The sequence below is a fragment of the Zootoca vivipara genome, chromosome 8 (genome assembly GCF_963506605.1).
Source record: "Zootoca vivipara chromosome 8, rZooViv1.1, whole genome shotgun sequence".
NCBI classification, from domain to species: Eukaryota; Metazoa; Chordata; class Lepidosauria; order Squamata; family Lacertidae; genus Zootoca; species Zootoca vivipara.
This window is the reverse complement of record NC_083283.1, coordinates 37263430-37288058: the sequence shown is the minus strand read 5'-3', so window position 1 is coordinate 37288058 and position 24629 is coordinate 37263430. Positions and strand designations below refer to the sequence as shown.

Sequence of the window (24629 nt, the reverse complement as noted above, 5' to 3'; positions counted from 1 at the left end):
TTGGTTTTAATTAGTTAATTTTTAAATTTTCCTATTACAGAACTATGGTTTGTTTTATATAGACTAGTTAGCTTTGTCATCCTTATCAAATCGTTCTGAAAGAGCTCTTAATATATTTCCTGGCATTTTTTGGTGTCTATCCCGAAGATTTTCAAGTGCAGTCTTGGTCTGTTGAAAAAACAAAAACAAAGGAATACATTATGTTATAGCTAAAGGAATAGCAAAAAGCTAAAGGAGTCAGACACAGTAGCATTAAGAATCCCATTTTTCTTCCAGCTAAAGAAGCCCAATATGTAATTTCTTTCTGGGATCAGAAGTAAAAGCAGATAAGGATTTTTAGATAGTTGTGTTAGGAAACCATCTCTCCAGATCCCAATGCATATTCTGCTGTCTCCCCTGCAAAGGATAGGGAAGAAATTGAACCTTGATCATGAACCCAGAATTCTCCCTCATACCCTGCTTTGCAGTGTTAACCAAAATACATGTAGCAGGCCTAAGAGGACCTATGCAAGTCCTACCAGGCATACTGCCTTGGCAGGTCCCTAAAGGGCATCCATAATGCCAAATGGCAATGACTGCATCCCAACAATGTGAAATAAAAGGAAGGAACCACAGCACAACCAAGGAATCAACCCCCACACACCCGCAAAAATAAATTCAAACAAGCAACCAAAAGCCGGAACTAGATGTGGGGAGGGTAGAGGGTGTAGCAAGAATGAAAGCAGAAAGTGCTTGGGGGAGACGAGGGCAACCAAGAATATTAAGGGTCTGGAAAGGAAACCTTATGAGGAACAGTGAAAGGAGGGGACTGAGAGGAGATATGATAGCCATTTTCAGCTCCTAGCTCAGTGGGCATTTAATTAGTCTCAACAAGTTAAGCAGAGCAACAGCTGAGTGATCAATAGCACCTTAAAAATATATAAAATACTCAAAAATATATAAAATATACTGTATATTCCTGCATATAAGACTACTTTTTAACCCATGAAAATCTTCTCAAAAGTTGGGGGTCATCTTTTATGCCAGGTCATATTTCTTATACGGCGAGTATATCCCAAACTCTATATTTTAACTGGAAAAGTTGGGGGTCGTCTTATACGCCCATGTATATATACATATATATGATGAAGCCTAGCTCTGGGTCATACAGAATGAGAAGCCAGTATGCAGAATACCATTTAGAGAAGAAAAAAACAATACGAAAAAGATTATTTTGCTTTATATTTCCAGGTTCTTACTTTTACAGCCAGCTCTGTGGCAGTTATATTTGGATCATATGGAATGGGATCTCCAATTCCATATTTCACTCCAATTCCATATTTCACTCAATTTCACTGGAAACCCTCCAATTTCACTGGAAACCCTCCATATACGGGAAGGACTAAACATCGAGTTTTCTCATATACCCATCTTGTCAACCCTGTGTATGAAAGGAAAAAGATTATGAAAGAATGCGACCCCATATCAAATTTAAAATTAGTTGGCGTTTTGAGAGTTCAGCAATTGCAATCCATCCATCCCAGGGAGGAAGAGTTAAATAATATGAGTGCTTGGGAAAAGAGATGCAACATATTCAATCAGGTCTTCTCAGCTCTTTGAACCAGGGTCATAAGTTGCCCAATAGATTGCAGAATATACTATCTTGTTCAATTCCCCTCCGTGTTGGGATTCCTACCCCATTGTTAAAATCTAATAGAAAAGTAAGCAAGGGGATGTTCACTCAGTATTGAGGCAGGCAGCACAGCTTTTGCAGATAAGTGTACATGCCTGGAAGAAGCGGACCATTTGGATCCCTTCCAGTCGGGGCTCAGGCCTCATCATGGGACTGAAACTGCCCTGGTCACACTGGTTGATGATCTCCAGCGGGCTAGGGACAAAGGTGAGAGCTTTTTGCTAGTCCTGCTGGATCTCTCAGCGGCTTTTGACACCATTGACCATAACATCCTTCTGGTCCGTCTAGAGGGGTTGGGAGCTGGGGGCACTGTTATACAGTGGTTCCGCTCCTTCCTCCTGGGCCGTGTTCAGAAAGTGGTGGTGGGGGATGGGTGTTCAGACCCCTGGGCTCTCACTTGTGGGGTGCCTCGGGGTTCTGTCCTCTCCCCCATGCTTTTTAACATCTACATGCAGCCGCTGCGAGAGATCATCAGGGGGTTTGGGCTGGGTGTTCATCAGTATGCAGATGACACCCAGCTCTACCTCTCTTTCAAATCAGGACCAGTGAAGGCGGTGAAGGTCCTGTGTGAGTGCCTGGAGGCGGTTGGAGGATGGATGGTGGCTAACAGATTGAGGTTGAATCCTGACAAGACAGAAGTACTGTTCGTGGGGGACAGGAGGCGGGCAGGTGTGGAGGATTCCCTGGTTCTGAATGGGGTAACTGTGCCCCTGAAGGACCAGGTGCGCAGCCTGGGAGTCATTTTGGACTCACAGCTGTCCATGGAGGCGCAGATCAATTCTGTGTCCAGGGCAGCTGTCTATCAGTTCCATCTGGTACGCAGGCTGAGACCCTACCTGCCTGCAGACTGTCTAGCAAGAGTGGTGCATGCTCTAGTTATCTCCCGCTTGGACTACTGCAATGCGCTCTACATGGGGCTACCTTTGAAGGTGACTTGGAAACTACAACTAATCCAGAATGCGGCAGCTAGACTGGTGACTGGGAGCGGCCGCCAAGACCACATAACACCGGTCTTGAAAGATCTACATTGGCTCCCAGTACGTTTCCGAGCACAAATCAAAGTGTTGGTGCTGACCTTTAAAGCCCTAAATGGCCTCGGTCCAGTATACCTGAAGGAGCGTCTCCACCTCCATCATTCTGCCCAGACACTGAGGTCCAGCACCGAGGGCCTTCTGGCGGTTCCCTCGTTGCGAGAAGGCAAGTTGCAGGGAACTAGGCAGAGGGCCTTCTCGGTGGTGGCGCCTGCCCTGTGGAACGCCCTCCCATCAGATGTCAAAGAGGAAAACAACTACCAGACTTTCAGGAGACATCTGAAGGCAGCCCTGTTCAGGGAGGCCTTTAATGTTTAAAAGATTACTGTGTTTTATTTTTCTGTTGGAAGCCGCCCAGAGTGGCTGGGGAAACCCAGCCAGATGGGCAGGGTATAAATAATAATAAATCCATGGCTTTATTATTTCCCTCCGGGGAATTCTGAGCTTTGCGGGGGGGTTAGAGGTCACGCAAAGGCTCCACGGACCTCAAAACCTCGGGTGGTGCTACCCCGAGGGTCGTGGCACCCAGTGGTGCCCAATCTGCTCTCTTGTTCTCTGGGTTTTGCTTGTAAATCCAGGGACGGGATCGAGCTGTGGGCACAGGGGAAAGACCACTACCCCCGCAAAGCACAGCCTCAGGCTTCGGGTGGAAAGCACTGAATTCCCATGATAAAAGAATCCGGATTAAAAGAAGGAGTGTGAAGTGTGGATAAATTAGAGGTGAACAATTACAAAATTCGGTGAGCTGAGGGGCGAAAAAAGGGAGCGGGGAGAAAGATGGCGCAGAGTTGAAATCGGAGGAGTGAGACAGTGGAAAGTGAAAGTGCCTGCTCATGAGGTATGCAACAAAGTCCGGTGCTACTTTGTAGCAAGGCAATTGATTTTATATGTGGCGAGTGAGACTGACTGAGAGTTAAAGTTTTAAGGATTCTTTGTTTTCATTCTGAAGTGAGAGACCCGATGGGGGTGGCTGGGGGACTTTAGACGTCTAAAGCTTCAGCCCAGGGACAATATCTTCTGGCAACGTAGTTTTTAACAATGAATAAAGGTGGTGGGAGGCTGAACAGACTGCAGTACTTGAGCAGAAGGGGGAGAGAAGAAGTGGACTTAGTTTCAATGGGTGATCATAAACTTTTAAGCTTCACTCTGGTCTCTGGCATCCTTTTGAATTGGGGGAAAATCGATGTGGATTTAAGCCTACAAGTGGCTGAAGACGACACGAGCCTGTTTGGTTTCCTTTGCTTTTAATGATTAAATTTACCCTAACTTGGATTAAACCAGCAAGTGGTGGAAGAGTTGCGGGACTTGGCATTTATTTACAGGTTTCTTATTTGCTGGATTAGACCAACAAGTGGTTGAAGTTATAACGACGTGGCTGAATAGACTTTCGACTTTTGGAGTAAAGAAACAAAACTTCTGGAGGGAGGGGGCTGCTGCCATCCAGTGGTGAACTGTCAAATTGTGAGTTTTTTAATGTTGTGCAGTTAGAGCGCCACCTGGAGGAAAGCATTAATATTACATGTGCTTTTAAATTCAATTTAATTGATAGCCCGAGAATCCCTCTAGAGGCAGACTGTATTATTATAATTTAAATATAATCTTTTAAGCCCAAAATGGCAGGAAAAGAAGGGAAGAAAATATCAGGAACACCAGCAGACAGAAGAGGATCAAAACAAGAAGAAGTCAAGGACTTGGAGATGCTGTGGCAGAAAATTAAAGAAGAATTTAAACAGAATGAACTACGCATGGAGAAAAAATTGGGAGAAGTACAAGAGACAATTGATAAAAAAATTGAGGGAGCAGTAGGTGAACTCACAACCAAAGTAAATGACCTGTCAGTAAGATCAAAGACAATGGAGGAGACGATGAAGAAAACGCAGAAAGAGGTACGTGACTCAAAGAAAGAAACAGAGTTTGTAAAGGAGAAAATATCAGAATTAGACAAAGTACATGAGCAAATGCTTGATAATTTAGCACTGATCGAGATGAGACAAAAACAGATGAATTTGAAATTGAGAGGGATTGTGGAAGAACATGATGAGGATATTAAACAAAAAATAATTCATGAATTAGCAAAATGGATGGATGTGAAAGAGGAAGAAGTGAGTCAGACCATTGTGAGTGCTTTTAGGATTAAAGTAAAATTTGAATTTCTAACTGCTACACTACCCGGGTGCCTCTGGGAAGTCCATGAGCAAGAAATGAGGGTAATAAAACCTCTCCCAGTGTTGTTCCCTAGCAACTGGTTGTTGTTGTCGCCATCATTTTAATTACATTTACCTTTCCTCCAAAAAGTTCAAGGTGGTGTACATGTGTCTTTCCGCAATTTTACTCTTCCCATCAGACCCTAAAATCAACCAGTGCGCATCATTGCTGAGTGTTGATTTCAACCCATGTGCAGGTTCTTCAGTGGCCCACAAAGCCCACTTTCTGCCCAACCACATCTTTACCTGCCCCACATCTGATGTCACACGGGATATCAGGTGTAGGGGCAGGTGCATGTAGCTTAGCCAGAACAATCTCACAGGCCAAATGAGGATGCCTGGCATCTGCCCAATTGATCATCAACACTTGCAAAATGCTGTTTCTTTGCTTCCAAACTGCATCATGGGACACCTGGCATCACTGCGACATCATGTGAGTGACAAGTGGGCAGGGCTCACTTGGTCAAAAACATGACCCATGGAGGGCCTTCTCAGTGGTGCCGCCTGCCCTGTGGAACGCCCTCCCATCTGATGTAAAAGAGAAAAACAACTACCAGACTTTTAGAAGACATCTGAAAGCAGCCCTGTTTAGGGAGGCTTTTAATGTTTAATAGATTACTGTATTTTATTTTTCTGTTGGAAGCCGCCCAGAGTGCCTGGGAAAACCCAGTCAGATGGGCGGGGTATGAATAATAAATTATTATTATTATTATTATTATTATTATTATTATTATTATTATTATTATGGAGTTCCCTCCCCCAGGAGGAGGCTGTGATGGCCACCGACTTGGATGGCTTTAAAAGAGGATTAGACCACTTCATGGAGGATAATGCTATTAGTGACACTATGTATGATGGTTATGCCTTGCCTCCATGATCAGAGACACTAATGCTTCTGAATGCCAGTTGCTGGAAACCACAGGAAGAGGGTCTAGTGGTGCTCTTGTGCTCAGGTCCTTTCTTGCTGATTTCCCACAAGCGCCTGTTTGCCCACCATGAGAAAAAATGATGCTGGACTAGATGGGCCATTGGCCTGATCCAGCAGGGTTCTTCTTATGTTCAGCTTCCCCTTTTCATTCTCATAATACCTTCTGTATGTAACTGTTCTTTAAACCTTGTTCACTGCTTCCCTATCCACCATTTCCCCTGTGGGCTTGAGCAGACAGCAGTAACTCCAACAGACTTGCGTAGTGCTGAACTTGAAATGGAGAGGGGGGGGGAGTCAGGGGCACCAACTCTCTTTTGTACTGGGGGAACATACATGCGCTGATCCTATGGGTTGTCAGTTTAGTAAGAAATCAACATGTGGACTAATCTTTGTGTATTGTTGATGACCTGACCTTACTACGCCTCTGGTTATTGCCCCCTGCATCACGGGAGTCCTGGGCCTGCGTCATGCCACCCCGCCAGCCAAAAGGCTGACAACTGTGGGAAACGGGGGGGGGGGTGCCGGAGGGATCTTTGCACCACGGCGCCAGATACGCTTAAGGCGGCCCTGAGTGGGGGGGGGCAGAAGGTGATCTCGCCCAGGGCGCAAAAAACCCTAGCACCGGCCCGGCCCATGGTTTAACATGATATCAAACTAAATGTTTTGGAGACTTTTTTATTTATCTGAAGGGCAGCATTACCCTTCTGTACAGGGCGCTACTTTGGGAAGGAGCTACCGGTATCTTTGGGGCAGAAGCACATTTCTTTCCCATCCCTAAGAGCTCCAACCAGACAGCTGTTTTCCAGACAGATGCACCATTGACCATGACATAAGTAGCTACAGGGTTTCATCACTGAGTCTCAGGCTTGGTTTTAGTAGTATTTTTCTGATTTATGCTTCAACTCCTAAAGCAACATCAACATGCCCTCCAACATTTCTCACATGAAAATAAGCACATCAATAAATAATAATAATAATTTTTTAAAAAAACAATAATTGTATTCTTTATGCCCCACTCATCAGACTCGGTTGCTCCAGCCACTCTGGGTGGCTTACAACATACTGTATATAAAAACATTAAATGTTTAAAAAATTCTGTATCCATGGCTGCCTTCAGATGTCTTCAAAAGGTTGAATAGTTACTTAATTCCTTCGCTCATGTGTTGCATACCTCCCTATCCTCTGATATTTCTCCAATGAAAAAAGGAACATCCTAAGGAAAAGCAGGGAATTCCAGGATCAAATCAGAAACCCTACCAGGACAGGGTTTGTAAATCCAGGACTGACCCTGGAAAACAGGAATACTTGGAGGGTTTTTAGCAGTCTTCTGAGAGGAATTGAGAATATAAGAAGAATCCTGTTGATGAGGCCAAAGGCCTCTCTAGCCCACCGTCCTGTTTCCCGCAGTGTCCATCTAAAGTAGATGTCCTGTGCTGCGCTGACAAATTCCAATGTTTATGTTTCAGAGCTACCTTGTGGTTTATCATGCTCAGGAAAATTGCACTCAGTCCTATGATGCTCAGTCCTGTGAAAGTATAGGAGCTGATAAGACTCAATTATTGGTATGAAAGAAACCATTACTCACCATGCCATATCTTTCCGTATATACCGAAACCTTGAGCCATAACTTGCCTTGGCTTGTCCCAAAATTTGCTATACAAATCATTTTCTTGGCGGTTATTCATCTTCTTGTAAATATATAACAGAAATGAGACAGCACACCAACTTATATATACAAATAACCATAAAGAATAAAGCAAAACCGGAATCATAAATAACCACAGAGGGTGAACTACAGAGTTCAGGTATTCTTCCAAATAAGTAACACTAATCCAGTTTTCCAAAATTTGAATAAACCAGCTCATTGTTTCCTGATCTGAAGCATGAAGTGTATGCCAATGAAATAAATCAAGTGAAATTCGCTTCAGTTGTGATGGTATCTTTCCCCCACTGTTTACCTGTAATGCAGAAAATGCAGTATATCAGTTTGAACTGCCACCCCAGAGCATTCATGATTACATGAAATCTCATGCTATTTAATATTTTCCTAGTTTTCCCCAATATAACTAGCCAAGCAGTCATATTCTTTCCTCAACATTCATCGTGGTTATGTACAAAATTAGTAATGTATGTTTCTTGTTGTAAAGCAAGCTGGTTTCATTTCAATGCTGAAGTGTTAAGGAAAATGGAAAAGGAGTTACTTCTCCATAACTCAGCAGAAATGGCAGTTACAGGACTTTTGTTAGCCTCTGGACTTTGCACTTGCTGTGTGGAGTTTGCCTCAGCAATTACTTTATAAGCTGAAACACCCTTTTGTCTTCAGAGAGTGAAGACTTCTTGTAACAACTGCAAGGAATGTGTGTACATAGTGTGTGTCTTTTTGCCCCCCAAGTAAAAGCTCTCTCTGCTACATAGTTGTTTCCTATATTGAGCCTAACTGCTTGGCTGAACTTCTGTGGCGCGAAAAGGGTGGGGAGAACGGTGAGCTGAAGGATGGAAGCATTTTTGGATACACTGCAAAGTGCCTCTTTCTGGAGATGTGATGTGGGATTGCAGCTCTGCTGCCAGGTAATAGCAGATGCTGAAGGCCAAACCCTGTTATTACTGCCTCTAGACATTCTTTCCACTTCGGTTATTGGGAACCATGCCACAATACCCAGCCATTGGATTTTTGTCTTCAGATTACTAAGTCATCTGAAGACCCATTAGCTTTACATAGCTGAATTGCATATTTCTGATCTGATTCTTCTTTATTTTCGCTACATTTTTCAATTAAATAGTATCAGAAAATAGACCGCAAAAATGTTGGTGTTTTCTTGGGGGGGGGGGACTTGAAATCACAACTATTTTAATTCCTATAATAGACATATGGTATGGAATATTTAAATTTGTGTCTATAATAGACATATGGTATGGAATATTTAAATTTCTGCTTCTCAGAGTTGTAATAACTGAAAAAGCTGTAACTGGTTAATTTCCTCTTCCCACGTAGCTATGAAAAGATAAGTTTCACTGCTGGGGTTTATCTTAGATATCTCACTGCTTCCACCAAGATTTTAGTGAGTCTTATGTCAGACAGGATCCTTTCCACACACCCTTGCCAGGAATGAGGAAGACCTCATCAGTGGAATTAAAAGAATGATAAATTGCAGATCCCATGGACTGCTAGAAGATCAAACCTATCCATTCTGAAGGAAATCAGCCCTGAGTGCTCACTGGAAGGACAGATCGTGAAGCTGAGGCTCCAATACTTTGGCCACCTCATGAGAAGAGAAGACTCCCTGGAAAAGACCCTGATGTTGGGAAAGATGGAGGGCACAAGAAGGGGACGACAGAGGATGAGATGGTTGGACAGTGTTCTCGAAGGAACCAGGAAAGGTGTGGAAGGGAAGTCATATGTTATATGTATACATGCTGTATTTGGTACAAAGTTGTAAATGGGATGGGGAGGAAAGGTAGAGGGGTTAAATATGCTCTCTGTTCCCATTTTTGACAATGCAGTTTTAAAAAAGATTCTCATACATGGTTTTTATGCCTGCATGCACTGACACGCACAGAGGGGGGGATTCTATCACAGAAACTGACAAATAACACAAGTACTAGCACATTTGCAAAACTAAGCAGGGATCATTTGCCGAGATTCCTGCATCCCAATGGGTTAACTAGACGACCCTTGGGACCCCTTCCAACTCTACACCTTATTATTCTATGAACAAAAGTTTTTACTTACATTCCTGGTAAGCCTGAATTGCTTTTAATTCAGTCACCTCTCTGTGGAAGCACCTGAAATCCTGCCTGGTGCACTTTTATGAAGGCTAATTTCTAGGCGTGTTGAAACACAGCTCTTTATTTGGTGGTTTCAAGGAACTTTGCCATCTCTATGAAGAAACTAAGCATTGTGGAAGAGGGTTATGGTGCCTGCTTCTTTGAAGTTGTGGCCAATTGTAATCAAACATGAAATATAGAGTCACACCTGCAATAGCATTCAGGTCTCACAATAACATATTGGGTTACAGATTAGGTACATTAGGTACCAGTTGTACCTAAGAAAATAAGGAGCTTTTATATTTGCCTATGGGACCCAGGTGGTGCTGTGGTTAAACCACTGAGCCTAGGGCTTGCTGATCAGAAGGTCGGCGGTTCGAATCCCTGTGACGGGGTGAGCTCCCGTTGCTTGGTCCCAGCTCCTGCCAACCTAGCAGTTCGAAAGCACATCAAAATACAAGTAGATAAATAGGAACCGCTACAGCGGGAAGGTAAACGGCGTTTCCATGTGTTGCTCTGGTTTGCCAGAAGCGGCTTTGTCATGCTGGCCACATGACCTGGAAGCTATACGCCGGCTCCCTCGGCCAATAATGTGAGATGAGCGCACAACCCCAGAGTCGGTCACGACTGGACCTAATGGTCAGGGGTCCCTTTACCTTTATATATATATACTTCCGCCGCTGCAAGAATCTTAGTGGTAGAGTGATAAGCTACCAAGTAAAAAAAGAATGGTTTTTTAAGACAGTAGATTATGTTGAATTAGCCTCTTTATATGAGAAAATAAAAGAAAATCCTAGAAGCAAATTAGTGGAGGAGTGGAATAGTTTTTTGATTTATCTAAACAAAAGGTGCAACCTCAACATGGTTCACGCACTGGAATAACTCTTATAGAAGTATATTTTGGTTATCTAGCAACAAATTATTAGATAAAAGATCAGATTAAAAGTCTTAGATGATTGGTTTCAAATCAACAATTATGAACTTCATGTTTATCTGTATATAATATGCATAAAATCAATGAAGAGTTGTGTTAGGGAAGTCAAATTTTTCATTTAATTAAGTTCTATAATTTTTTGAGTTATGAAACTAATTGTGTTATTGTGTTTTTTTAAAAAAGAACTTTAGGTTGTATATTATGTGTAATAGAACTTATATTATATTGTTTAATAACTATGTATGATGCAAGGATTTATTTATTTATTTTTGGGGGAGAAATATTGGGTCACAGATTAAAGAAAGGAATTCTGACAAGTGTGTTATCTGCCTTTGATGGTAGCTTCTCTCCAAGCCAGGTACAATATGTATGTTGTGTAATACATAACCTTAATAACATGTTCTGCTACAATATTGAATCCTAGTGCGTAAGTAAAAGCTCTTCCATTGGCACTTGTCTCTTTAATTCTACAGCAAATGAGGATTTCATTAACACTACTGGGTTTGAATACTGAATCTCAAATAATCATCCTCAATAATCAATTCTACTCCAGTAAACTTGACCAGTCACTTGTGCTCCAGGCATTTTATGAGATCTCCAATACCATCTGTTTGATCACTGAAATTAAATTCTGCCATGCTGATTTTACATGCAGGCAGATGGTTGAAAAGCTTCTTCGCTAGTTGCTCCTGCAATATGCATTGCTTGCTCAGGAGCAAAAAAGTTCCAGGTTGACATGCTTTGACATCAAAGGGTCATCATTATTATCATGTGTATGATAAATTTTTGCTAATTTAATTGGGGTTAAATACCACCTATACATCATGTGGCATGCGTTCTGGGGGTGGGGCGCGCGTTTTGGGGGCAGGGCGCGCCACACACAGGGGCATAGTACGCATTTTTGGGGTGTGGCGCGTCATGTGCAGGGGTGGAGCGCGTGTTTTGGGGTGGGGCACGCCGCCTGCGGGGGTGGGGTGCCCAGCACGGGCAGGGGGCAGCCGCAATTGCGCCCCTGGGATCGCACTGCCCGGGGCGGCGCGCCCTCACCACCCCCATTTTCCTATGCTACTGAGTCCATGGGCAGATAGGGTCTCAGTCTGCATATCATATGCAGCTGGTAAACAGCTGCCCTGGACACAGAATTGACCTGCTCCTCTGTCATGAAGTGGCAAAACTTTGGTTCTTGTTGCAAGGCAAGCTGGGAACCATCACAAGGAACTTTGGGGAAGTTGTGGTGGGAATTTGCCCTTTTTACCTTAAGGAAACTGGTATGAGAACGGAATTCACACTCCCTTGTCCTCCCTTTGATGTAACTGTTAATTGCGGATTGCTGCAGCTGAGAAACAGCTTGTTTATAGTAAAAGTGCCTTGATAAGAAGACCATTGCCTTCACATGCAGAAGACAAGAGCTGGAGGTCATTTGTAATGTAAATCACCTGGAGGCCTGGAGATTATCTCTTTTGAGTGACATCTCTAACGGTCAGCTTACATCTGATGGGTTAATTTGAACACAAGTTAATTGTTGATTGGTTGTGTGCCTTTGTCCCCTCGTGGGTTTACTTTCACACCCTCAGGGGGAAGTAAAATAAAAAAATTCCTTCAGTAGCACCTTAAAGACCAACTAAGTTTTTATTTTGGTATGAGCTTTCGTGTGCATGCACACTTCTTCAGAACACGAAAGCTCATACCAAAATAAAAACTTAGTTGGTCTTTAAGGTGCTACTGAAGGAATTTTTTTATTTTACTTCGACCCAGACCAACACGGCTACCTACCTGTAACCCTCAGGGGGAGTTAATGGATAAAAGGGGAACGCTCTTTTGTTCGCAGCTGGCTGGCTCTGGCTGTCTCTGGCAGGTTGCCCCCTGCCTTGCTTTGCCATGTCTTCCTGCTGACCATCTGAAGGCGAAAAGGCTTGCTACAATGTGAATCTTTGCCTGTGGCTGCGTCCTGCTGATGGAAACTATGTAGCCGAGTTGCTTTTCTATTCTGGTGAGTTCAACTGTTAGTCATCAAGGTTTTGTTGTTTTACTTTTGTAACCTTTCTTGCTGTGAGAACTGTTTTATGTTTTATGCTTACGCTTAAGCCTATGTTTGCTTGTTTAAACCTTTTACTTTAATAAATAGTTAAATGCATTTTGCGTTTGGTTTTCCTTGTCTCTGACACCAGAGCTAAATCCGAGTCTGACCACTAGACCACCCTACCGGGTTGAAGTATAGTATTGGCGGGTTGCCTCGGAGAAGGAACCTTGGTGGCAGCGAAGTTACCCACAGAATGGAGCAGTTCCTCCTGTGTAAAATGCTGATTTTACTGCAGGCAGATGGTTGAAAAGCTTCTTCACTAGTTGCCCCTGCAATATGCATTGCTTGCTCAGGAGCAAAAAAGTTCCAGGTTGACCTGCTTTGACATCAAAGGGTCTCTGGTATTCGGAACATGTTCAGTATTGTCAGGTGGAGGCGAAGGAAGTCCAGCATCCATTTGTCAGTTAAGTCAGAGCAATGTTTGCATACACATATGGTGGTCTGTTTTACTCTCTTTTCGCAGAGGAGAGGTATTCCTTGTAACAGAGGAGCAGTATTTCCTTGCGTTAAGTGAGATTTGTCAATGGGGAGAAATTTGATACCTTGCCTTGTATATTAGTTTGTTCTAACATTCTCTTTTGCACTCTTCTAATGACCATTATTGTTCACTCCCCCTCCCTTACAATCCTTTATCACCAGCTTCTCAAGATTTCTGAGCATTAATAAAGCATCTGACCTTCCTTATCCGCAAAAATGCTGTCTCATGCAGTACTTTGTCTGCGATTCAGTCACAAACTCATTAAAAACAAATATCTCTGGGAATTGTAGCTTTGTGAGGAGAATAGGGTGTTATGAAAAATGTACCCCAAAATGCGTTGCCTTTTAAGAAGGACAGACGCGGGTCGGAAGCTCCAAAATTTGCACTAAGTTCAGCTCCACCGGGAAAATGACAGAGACCACACGATGCTGTCAGGAAAAACAAACAGATCCCTTTATTGCAGAATGCAAAGCTACAGCTGTAGGGTCCCTGCCTCTGGAAAGAAGGAAGGAACCTCGGAAAATGGTGAAGTCCCTCTTTATACCCTCCTGTCCCTGCATGGAAATCCCTGGACTGGGAGGATGGGTGGCGGTCGGATTAGCTGGGTGAGGAGATGACTTTTCCTTTCAGATGGGGAGCTGTCAATCGCTCTCCTCCTGTTGCTGATGGTGTCCCCTTTTGTTTGGCGGGAGGGGCAATCAGCCGAGATGGGTGCAGAGGTGGGGCAGTTCCTGGCGATTTCCGTGGGGTGGAAGTCCGCCCGGCAGGTGTTTTCCTCCAGGCCATGGAAGGGTGGACTACGTTGAAGATGGCATTTTTATTTTAATAAAGTTGTTCCAGCTAATCCCTCTATTGTCCGTGCGTTCTTGGGTGGGTATGGGGTGGCAGTAGGGAAAGGTTCAGGTAGGTTGGGGTCATACAGGGTTCACACAGAAAATATACCTGGAAAACATACCTAATACAGGGATTTCTAATTAAAAGGTAGCAGTCCTGACATATACAGTTCTAAGATATAAAACTGCAACTCTAATACAGAGAGATACTAGCAATTCTAATACAGGGGTAGGGGATAGAGATTTTCCTAGAAACGTTGGAAGGCACACAGTGAAGGACGTATAGTGACTATATTAAGGAATACGGATAAGGGTTTCACGATTAGAAGACACATAAGATAAGCAGACATATAATCTAAAGGGCATAAGGGGACATATAAAAAGGGCAAAGTTCGTGGCAAGAGCGCATAAAATGGGCTGCATTATTAACTGGAGTAAGAAAGTGTCACTTTGGATTTGGGCGGCTTTCCCCCCCCCCCCTTCTGGAGACATTGTTTTGTTTCGGGCTAAGCGAGGTGGAGAGGGGAAATGTGTGAGTTTATGCTAACTGTTGTGCATATGCAGATCCTTAAGCCTTCCTTCAGGCAGGGTCACGTCCTAGCGGGAGGGGTGAGGAGACGGGGAAGATGGCAGTGAACAGGATTCTGGGTATTGCAGCTGTCAAATTCTGTCACCCCTCTCTGTTCATTAATAATGGTGTCCTGCAACCCCCACCCCCAATATGATTTTATAACAAGGGGGTCTCCTAACAATTCTCAGCACCCTTATACTACAGCTCCCAGGAATCTCTGGGAACAGTAATATTGTACTGTTGGAAATATATGGGTTATATTTAAGAAGGCATCCTGGCTTATGAAAGCTAGCTGGGATGGGGTGAATGAATGGGCCAGAGGTAAGGTAAATTGGTCTTTGCATTATGCAGTCCTGGATCCCTGTGAGGAGGGATTTGTTCATCTTTTGCACATTTAATTAATAGTAAAACAAATCATAACGATACATTACAAACAAAATCAAAAGTTGCACTACAACATTGTTCACTGCCATAATACAGCAGAACAATTACTCCAATTCTCAATCTCCCATCACTGGCAAGGAATCAGTCTCTCTCTGTGCGTTCACTTTAATGATAAGTTTGAGAATTCACTTTCCCAAAGGGAGAAAAGCAACAGATGGCTCTTAAAAATAAAAAATAAAATTATGATTTCCAGGTTTATACATTTCAATAATTTTACAGTCATTGTAGATTCAGGTAGGTAGCCATGTTGGTTTGACACAGTAGAAGCAGCTCATCCCCAGAAGTGAGTGCCGCAGCATCCCCTCACAGGGTGCAGGACGGCACGGGCAGGATGCTGGAGCTGCCGCTATACTAATAGTTATTCAGCAAGGAGAACGCACCCAGTTGGTGGGGGCTGCTTGTGCCAGTCCTGAAGGTGAGGAAGGAGTGCTCGGTGGGTGGGTGGGTGGGAGGTATCAAGAAAAGCTGGCCTTGGGGGGGGAGAGAAGCAGAGGGGCTCCTCAGAGAGAGAACTTTTGCCTTCCTCCCCCCCCTTGAACTCCCCCTTCATGCACCCCACACGCTCCTCCCTCCAATGGCAATGGGTAGATCACTGCCAGTTTTTTATACTCCGTAGTGGATTGCAGCCTGGTCTATTGCTTTCATTTTATGGATCAATGGTCTCGTTAGATAGTAAGATTCATGTTAAATTGCTATTTTAGGGGTTGATTTCAATTGTCTGGAACGGATTAATCCATTTTGCAAAGCACGCCTTAGTTTTGGAACGCTTTGGTTTTGGAACAGATATCCGAAACGGATTAAGTTTGAGAACCAAGGTACCACTGTATGTTTATTTGGCTTTAATTAGTTAATTTTTAAATTTTCCTATTATGGAACTATGGTTTGTTTTATATAGACTTGTTAGCTTTGTCATCCTTATCAAATCGTTCTGAAAGAGCTCTTAATATATTTCCTGGCATTTTTTGGTGTCTATCCCGAAGATTTTCAAGTGCAGTCTTGGTCTGTTGAAAAAACAAAAACAAAGGAATACATTATGTTATAGCTAAAGGAATAGCAAAAAGCATGTACCAGGCCTAAGAGGACCTATGCAAGTCCTACCAGGCATACTGCCTTGGCAGGTCCCTAAAGGGCATCCATAATGCCAAATGGCAATGACTGCATCCCAACAATGTGAAATAAAAGGAAGGAACCGCAGCACAACCAAGGAATCAAACCCCACACACACACCCGCAAAAATAAATTACTTCTCCGCCACTTCAAACAAGCAACCAAAAGCCGGAACTAGACGTGGGGAGGGTAGAGGGTGTAGCAAGAATGAAAGCAGAAAGTGCTTGGGGGAGACGAGGGCAACCAAGAATATTAAGGGTCTGGAAAGGAAACCTTATGAGGAACAGTGAAAGGAGGGGACTGAGAGCAGATATGATAGCCATTTTCAAATATCTTAAGGGCTGTCACATGGAAGATGGGGTAAACTTATTATCTCCTGCTCTGCAGCGTAGGACTCAAACCAATGCCTTATAATCATCATCATCATCATTTTTATTTATTTATACTCCAACCATCTGACAGGCTTTCCATAGCCACTCTTCAAGTTGCAAGAAAGGAGATTCCACCTCAACATCAGAAAGAGCTTTCTGACAGTGAGAGCTGTTTTGACAGTGCAACAGTCTCCCCTGAGAGGCTGTGAACTCTCCTTCCTTGAAGGTGTTTAAGCAAAGGCTGGATGGTCATCTCTCATGGGTGCTTTAGTTGATATTCCTTCATTGCAGGGAGTGGACTAGATGACCCTTGTGTTCCTTTCAACTCTAAGATTCTATGATTCTATATCTAAAAATGTGTTGGGGATTCAAAGTTGGTAGTTCAGAGGGCATTTAATTAGTCTCAACAAGTTAAGCAGAGGAAAAGCTGAGTGATCAATATAATGCTCAAAAATATATATAATAAAGCCTAGATCTGGGTCATACAGAATGAGAAGTAATTATGCAGAATACAATTTAGAACTGAGCGAGTGAAAGAACAATAGGAAAAGATTGTTCTGTTTTATATTTCCAAGTACTTACTTTTAGAGCCAGCTCTGCGGGAGTTATATTTGGATCATATGGGATGGGTTCTCCAATATATGTCCTCAATTTCACTGGAAACCCTCCATATGCGGGAAGGGGAAAACAACGCGTTTTCTCATATACCCATCTTGTCAACCCTGTGTATGAAAGAGAAAAGATTCTGAAATAATGCGATCCCATATCAAATTTGAAATTAGTTGGCATTTTGAGAGTTCAACAATTGCAATCCATCCATCCCAGGGAGGAAGAGGTAAATAATATGAGTGCTTGGGGAAAGAGATGCAACATATTCATGCAGCTCTTCTCAGCTCTTTGCAATCAGGGTCATAGGTTGTACAATAAGTTGTCCAATAGATTGCAGGATATGCTTTACATCTTGTTCAATTCCCATCCATGTTGGGATTCCTACCCCATTCATAGATTATAGCTTTGTTAAAATCGATTAGAAAAGTAAGCAAGGGGATGTTCATTCAGTACTGCGGCAGGCAGCACAGCTTTTGAGGATAAGTGCACATGAAATAAACTACTAGTAGGTAGGAAATAGATATTCATTTTTTAAATAAAAAAATCATTGTATATTATTAAAATGTATATTGCCTGAAATTAGATATCTTTATCAACTACATAACATAATAAATATAACTTACTTATCTTTCCAAAGGATCTGTATGCTTCAGAATCATTTTGTACAAATATAGGGATAATGGGCTAGAAGAATAAAATAGGAAATAAACAAGAACAGAAAGGTGAGAACTAGTTAATTTCTTCACCCCAACCATTCCACCTTAATTTTTGTTAAAGACTAGAAGGAATGATTGACATCTGGCATTATAATGACAAGAAAGACGTGATTGGCTTCAGAATTCCTGACAGATCTATTCAAATATCTCAGATGAAGAAAATTCACAAGCTGTCCCTGAGATTTTGAGGAATGGAAGAGAAAAAAAGAGAGAAAAAGCTGTTTTTCTTATTCAATGTTATTGATTTCAGTAGCTTTTTAAAGCAGGGGTGGGGAATCCATGGCTCTCCAGATATATTTGCCATCCTCCGCTATGGATGATGCTAGATCAGGCTTCCTCAAACTCGGCCCTCCAGATGTTTTGAGACTACAATTCCCATCATCCCTGACCACTGGTCCTGCTAGTTAGGGATTATGGGAGTTGTAGGCAAAAAACATCTGGAGGGCCAAGTTTGAGGAAGCCTGTGCTAGATCAAGGATGTCAAGACAGTACGTCATATCCAGGATAATATCCAGGATAATTGTGAGGTCAATGCAAATTGCTCAAAGATCACTCACCACTTTCGCCTCCAAAGCTAGCCGAGCGAAACCTGTGCGGTTACCCCACATTAAGCTGTAGTCAGTACTAAAGTTTGCTTCTCTAGCTCCACCAGGTGAAATGCCCAATAAATGCCCTTTCTTCAGAATTTCCACACATTCAGCTTTCGTGAAATCTTTCATGTATAAGAAATCATGAAATATCCTCAGCCCTGAAAAAGTAAGCCCCAAATAGAAAAATGCATTTTATATAGCTCTTATTTAAGAAATATGTGGATACTATACAAGTGTCGTTATTCCAAAGATATTGCTCTATTACAGATAACTAGGATTTCATGGAAGGAGGACTTTATGCTAGTTCCTCTTTTGTTCACATGTTCTGGAATGTAGATAATTATACAAGAAAGCCTGGAAACACAGGAATTGCCTTGCAATTACTGGGGTAAATAATGTCATTCTCATTTATGTTTTGAGGTCAGATAACATTTACCTGCAATCTGTAATCAAGGGTGGAAACACCCAAGTCTACATGATTTATTGGAAACATAGCCTGATTCAAATAAGATGCCTGAAACATTATTGGGAGAAGATATTGACCAAGCATGCACACTTTCCCACTTCTTTTAAAAATTCTAGATTGACACAGCCCATTTGGATTCTCTACTTCCAAGATCTGAATGTACAATAGGTATCTGAATGGACTTCAGAACATTATTGAATACATTTCCTCAGAACTTCAAAGCAACCAACAATATGGATTAGTACCCCATGACATAGTGCTACCCCCTGGAATCGGTCCTAAAGATAGGATTGGAACCACTGTAATACTGTAATTACAGTGGGGTCCATCCTTCAGAGAAAGCCTGCAATGTTTTCTTTGGCAGTCTGCAATGAGCTCTATTTGAGCTCTTTTTTGTTCTTAGGAGGAGGTGAACTACCTGGCGTTGATTTCCTCCAGTGGCTGTTAGTTCAGGCAGGAAACATAATTCAAAAGATAGTGGAGTAAATCACTATGGTGGTATTTAGTGAGGGGCACTCTTTGATCACCTTACATTGTCTGGTTGGGTCATTGGGGATGGCATTTCTGCTATGCATGCACATTGGGATGAACACTGAGCTGGTTGGGGCACTTTGTTCTCATCAAGTCATGTGCCCAAGATTCTAGGAACAAGGAGGACATATTCCTTCCAGTTCTTTACTCTGAGGCAATGCTGCCTGTAAACATGGCCAAGAAAGTGGAGTGACCTGTTTCCTCCGGCCTAACAGCATTTTGATTTGGCTAGTTCAATTTAATTTACAGATCCTTTAGGTAAAGGTAAAGGGGCCCCTGACCATCAGGTCCAGTCGTGTCCGACTCTGGGGTTGCGGCGCTCATCTCGATCTATAGGCCGAGGGAGCCAGGGTTTGTCCGCAGACAGCTTCCGGGTCATGTGGCCAGCATGACAAAGCTGCTTCTGGCGAACCAGAGCAGCGCACGGAAACGCCGTTTACCTTCCCGCCGGAGTGGTCCCTATTTATCTACTTGCACTTTGATGTGATTTCGAACTGCTTGGTGGGCAGGAGCTGGGACCGAACAACGGGAGCTCACCCTGTTGCAGGGATTCGAACCTTCTGATCAGCAAGCCCTAGACTCTGTAGTTTAACCCACAGAGCCACCTGGGTCCCTTGTTACAGATCCTTTAGGCTGCTATATTTAAAAAAAATAACCTTTTGTCCACAATATTTCATTTCATTTCCATTTCAATACTATGCCCTGAGTCATCCTTAAGATGTAGTTTCTGTCGAGAAACATCCTGGGATCTTCGAATGAAGGACAGTATACAAATTTAAGAAAGAAAGAAATGAATTGGAAATAATTATTCACCCTGCATTCATTCTCTCTTACTTGCAGGGACTTGGTGAGAAAGAAACTCTCCACTAATTTACTGTTTCACCAGTTGCTGCTATTTTATTTACCTGGAAGTTTATACAGGGCATGGTCAATTACTGTATGGCACGGTCTCCCTTTCTCTTTATAAACTTTTCCCACAAACAAGGAATAGCCGGCAAGGAAAAGTGAGTGATGAAAAATAACAATCCCTGGTCCTTTAGGGAGATGTTCCATGCCAATAACTTCATAACCTGAAAATGATACAAATGGCAACAAATAAATATTATGTTGTTGAAAGGTAAATAAAATATCACAAGTTTTTATTGGACGAAAACAGTGTATTTCAGAAGAAAAAATGAAATTTAAAATCAAGCAAAAAGCTCTGCTATGTATTCCAGCATTTTGGATGCCATGAGAGCAACACGACTTTCTCTGTGGTGGTCGCAAAACTAATAGGGCTGGGGGGGTGCTTCTCTCCTGGAATATTCCTTCCCTGTTTCCTTTTAGACACAGATGGAAACATTTTTGCCCAGTCTTTGAGTTATTTTGCTCTTTTAATGTGTTTTTATGTGTTTTTGACCCTTTGAGATGGTTTAATTTTTATTTATTTGAAGGGCAGCATTACCCTTCTGTACAGAGCGCTACTTTGGGAAAGAGCTACTGGTATCTTGGGCCAGAAGCACATTTCTTTCCCATCCCTAAGAACTCCAACCAAACAGCTGTTTTCCAGACAGATGCACCATTAACCATGTCATAAATAGCTACAGGGTTTTATCACTGAGGCCCAGGCTTGGTTTTAGTAGTTTATTTCTGATTTATGCTTCAACTCCTAAAGCAATATCAACATACCCTCCAACATTTCTCAAATGAAAAGAAGCACATCAATAAATAATAATAATAATACTGTAGTAGTACGGTAGTAGTAGTAGTAGTAGTAATAGTATTCTGTATACCTCACTCATCATCACTCATGCTCCAGCCACTCAAGGTGTCTTACAACATATATAAAAACATTAAACGTTAAAAAATTTCAGTATCCATGGCTGCCTTCAGATGTCTTCTAAAGGTTGTATAGTGACTTAATTCCTTCGCTCATGTGTTGCATACCTCCCTATCCTCCGACATTTCTCCGATGAAAAAAGGAACATTATAGGAAAAGCGGGGCATTCCAGGATTAAATCAGAAACCCAGCAGGACAGCGTCTGTAAATCCAGGACTGTCCCTGGAAAACAGGAATACTTGGAGGGTTTTTAGCAGTCTTCTGAGAGGAATTGAGAATATAAGAAGAATCCTGTTGATGAGGCCAAAGGCCTCTCTAGCCCAGCGTCCTGTTTCCCGCAGTGTCCATCTAAAGTAGTAGCCATCACCACATCTTGTGCTGGCAAATTCCATAGTTTATGTTTCAGAGCTACCTTGTGGTTTATCATGCTCAGGAAAATTGCACACTCAGTGTCTCACTATACAATGTTATATTAATCACATTGGCTGTGTACCCACTACACATTTAAAGACAATCCCCATCTCTTGCCACAATCCATGAAGCTATTTTTAAAGGGCTTTGCTAATTGTAGCTCTGTGAGGTTTAAGCAACATTCTCCAGGTTTCAGGGGGGGGGGTGTTAAATGTGATTTGAATGTATGGTGTTTATGCAGCCACCAACTGACCCTTTCTTCTGTAATATGTCTTGATTTTGTACGTCATAAAACACGTAGGTTCAGAGCTACATTCCTGATGCACTGTGGCAACTATTGTTCCAGTGTTTCAAATCTGAAATTCTGATGCTCAGTCCTATGAAAGTATAGGAGCTGATAAGACTCAATTATTGGTATGAAAGAAACCTTTACTCACCATGCCATATCTTTCCGTATATACCGAAACCTTGAGCCGCAACTTGCCTTGGCTTGTCCCAAAATTTGCTATACATATCATTTTCTTGGTGGTTATTTATCTTCTTGTAAATATATAACAGAAATGAGAGAGCACACCAATTTATATATACAAGTATCCAGAAAGAAAAAAGCAAAACCGGAATCATAAATAACCACAGAGGGTGAACTACAGAGTTCATTGTTTTCTGATCTGGAGCACGAAGTGTATGCCAATGAAATAAATCAAGTGAAATTCGCTTCAGTTGTGATGGTATCTTCCCCCCACTGTTTACCTGTAAAGCAGAAAATGCAGTGTATCAGTTTGAGCTGCCACCCCAGAGCATTCATGATTACATGAAATCTCATGCTTTTTGATATTTTCCTAGTTTTCCCCACTGTAACTAGGCAAGCAAGCATATTTTTTCCCCAACATTCATCATGGAGATGTACAAAATTAGTAATGTATGATCATCATGTTTTTTGTTTTAAAGCAAGCTGGTTTCATTTCATGGCTGAAGCGTGTAAAGAGAGTGGAAAAGGAGTTACTTCTCCATGCAGGGGCGGCTCTAGGGGTAGGCTGGGTGGCGCGGGGTGCCAGGGCGCCGGGTTGGCAGGAGGGCGCTGCGCGGCGAAGCCGCACAGAAACCACCAGGCACAGGAAGAAACGGGGCAGGGCGGGGGCGCCGGAGCGATCTGCACACCACGGTACCCGGGCGCCCGACCTGCTTAAGACGGCCCTGTCTCCATGAGTCAGCAGAAATGTCAGTTGCAGGACTTTGTTAGCCTCTGCACTTTGCACTTGCTGTGTGGAGTTTGCCTCAGCAATTACTTTATAAGCTGAAACACCCTTTTGTCTTCAGAGAGTGAAGACGTCTTGTAACAACTGCAAGGAATGTGTGTATATAGTGTGTGTCTTTTTGCCCCCCAAGTAAAAGCTCTCTCTGCTACATAGTTGTTTCCTATATTGAGCCTAACTGCTTGGCTGAACTTCTGTGGTGCGAAAAGGACCGATTTATCTGGCCTGCGGCAACCCCTGCCGCCCACTGCCGCCACCCGCCCACTTCCAGGTTGCAAGAGCACCGAAAATAGCTTGCGCACATGTTCAAGAGTCATTTCTGCTGCACTTCCGGGTCGGTAAGTTTGGGGACCCCTGCATTAGACTAGAGAGAAAGAGATCAACTCATTGGCACACAGCCTCAAAGACCCTCAATGGAGCGACAAAACTTACCAAATTAAATCCAAATAAGAAGAGGCCATTCAAAGAATTAAGTAGGAAATCTTTGGAAAAGAGTCTGGGAGTGAAAAAGGGAGCCCACTCCAGACCTGGTAAGAAGCGTGTGGGAAAAAATAGAACGGAAATAAATAGGTACAATTAAAGACCTGCTGAGAGACTATGGAAGAGAAGGCAGATTTAAACAACTCAAATTACAACTGTGGAATTTAAACAATGATACTCCCCTTCTAGTATTTGAAACTCAACATCCAAATGAAAGATAACAGTGGATCTAAACGGACTGTCTAAGTATACAAATTGGAAACCAGCTAAACAAGAAGGGGGGAAAGAAATAGCAACCCCGTCAAACAGGTGTGGATAGGAGGACAAAGAAAACAAGGTTTTAGACAGGATGAGGAAGGGGAGACAGTAAATATCCCCAGATGTTTACCAAAGTGAGTTGCTAAGATTTTAGTATGTCTCGAGTAAAGAAAGCAGAGTTGAAGTAGATAGAGTATTTAATTGATAACAAATTGGATGATTTAAAAAATGTGGATTACACGGAGTAGTAAAAAAGCAAAGGAACCAGGAAAAGTGTGGAAGGGAAGTCATATGTTATATGTATACATGCTGTATTTGGTACACAGTTGTAAGTGGGATGGGGAAGGAAAGGTAGAGGGGTTAAATATGCTCTCTGTTCCTGTTTTTGAAAATGCAATTTAAAAAAAGATTCTCATACATGGTTTTTATGCCTGCAAGCACACACACGCACAGAGAGGGAGATTCTATCACAGACACTGACAAATAACACAAATACTAGCACATTTCCAAAACAAAGCAGGGATCGTTTGCTGAGACGACACTTGGGACCCCTTCCAACTCTACACTTTATGATTCTATGAACAAAAGTCTTTACTTACATTCCTGGTAAGCCTGAACTGCCTTTAATTCAGTCACCTCTCTGTGGAAGCACCTGAAATCCTGCCTGGTGCACTTTTATGGAGGCTAATTTCTAGGCGTATTGAAACACGTCTCTTTATATGGTGGAAGAAACTAAGCATTATGAAAGAGGGTTAGGGTGCCTTGAGGTTGTGGCCAATTGTAATCAAACATGAAATATAGAGTCACACCTGCAATAGCATTCAGGTCGTACAAGAACATATTGGGTTACAGATTAGGTACATTAGGTACCAGTTGTACCTAAGAAAATAAGGAGCTTTTATATATATATACTTCCACCGCTGCAAGAATCTTAGTGGTGGAAGAAACTAAGCATTGTGAAAGAGGGTTAGGGTGCCTTGAAGTTGTGGCCAATTTTAATCAAACATGAAAGATGGAGTCAAATATGGATTACAGATTAAAGATAGGAATTGTGACAAGTGTCACAATTGATGCTACA

At 42.5% G+C, this 24629-nt stretch overlaps 2 protein-coding genes across 2 annotated transcripts; both read right to left on the bottom strand.

The window, feature by feature from the left end:
• LOC132592580 (transmembrane protein 68-like) lies at positions 1–7547 on the bottom strand. The gene is made up of 3 exons (XM_060278196.1): positions 7421–7547; positions 1239–1306; positions 1–168 (listed from the first exon to the last, which is right to left on the bottom strand). Exons 1-3 carry the CDS (start codon positions 7518–7520, stop codon positions 64–66), a joined length of 273 nt encoding a protein of 90 aa, XP_060134179.1. The 5' UTR covers positions 7521–7547; the 3' UTR covers positions 1–63.
• Positions 7548–15419: 7872 nt separating this feature from the next.
• LOC118078913 (monoacylglycerol/Diacylglycerol O-acyltransferase-like) lies at positions 15420–24251 on the bottom strand. Its single transcript, XM_060277810.1, has 7 exons — positions 24151–24251; positions 21998–22310; positions 20236–20400; positions 18301–18491; positions 17651–17711; positions 17001–17140; positions 15420–15941 (listed from the first exon to the last, which is right to left on the bottom strand). The coding sequence occupies exons 2-7, from the start codon at positions 22215–22217 to the stop codon at positions 15828–15830; spliced, it is 891 nt and encodes a 296-aa protein (XP_060133793.1). The 5' UTR covers positions 22218–22310; positions 24151–24251; the 3' UTR covers positions 15420–15827.
• Between the last annotated feature and the right edge of the window lie 378 nt (positions 24252–24629).

What these genes read in the sequence shown, in the direction of transcription:
- LOC132592580 (XM_060278196.1), bottom strand. Translation starts at nt 7,520, where the DNA reads ATGAATAACCGCCAAGAAAATGATTTGTATAGCAAATTTTGGGACAAG. An exon ending in ATACGGAAAGATATGGCATG is followed by an intron (nt 1,307 to 7,420) that starts GTGAGTAATGGT and finishes ATGGAATTGGAG; the next exon opens with TGAAATATGGAATTGGAGAT. An exon ending in CCACAGAGCTGGCTGTAAAA is followed by an intron (nt 169 to 1,238) that starts GTAAGAACCTGG and finishes TTTTTTCAACAG; the next exon opens with ACCAAGACTGCACTTGAAAA.
- LOC118078913 (XM_060277810.1), bottom strand. Translation starts at nt 22,217, where the DNA reads ATGAACTCTGTAGTTCACCCTCTGTGGTTATTTATGATTCCGGTTTTG. An exon ending in CAGATCCTTTGGAAAGATAA is followed by an intron (nt 17,141 to 17,650) that starts GTAAGTTATATT and finishes TTTCATACACAG; the next exon opens with GGTTGACAAGATGGGTATAT. An exon ending in CCGCAGAGCTGGCTCTAAAA is followed by an intron (nt 15,942 to 17,000) that starts GTAAGTACTTGG and finishes TTTTTTCAACAG; the next exon opens with ACCAAGACTGCACTTGAAAA.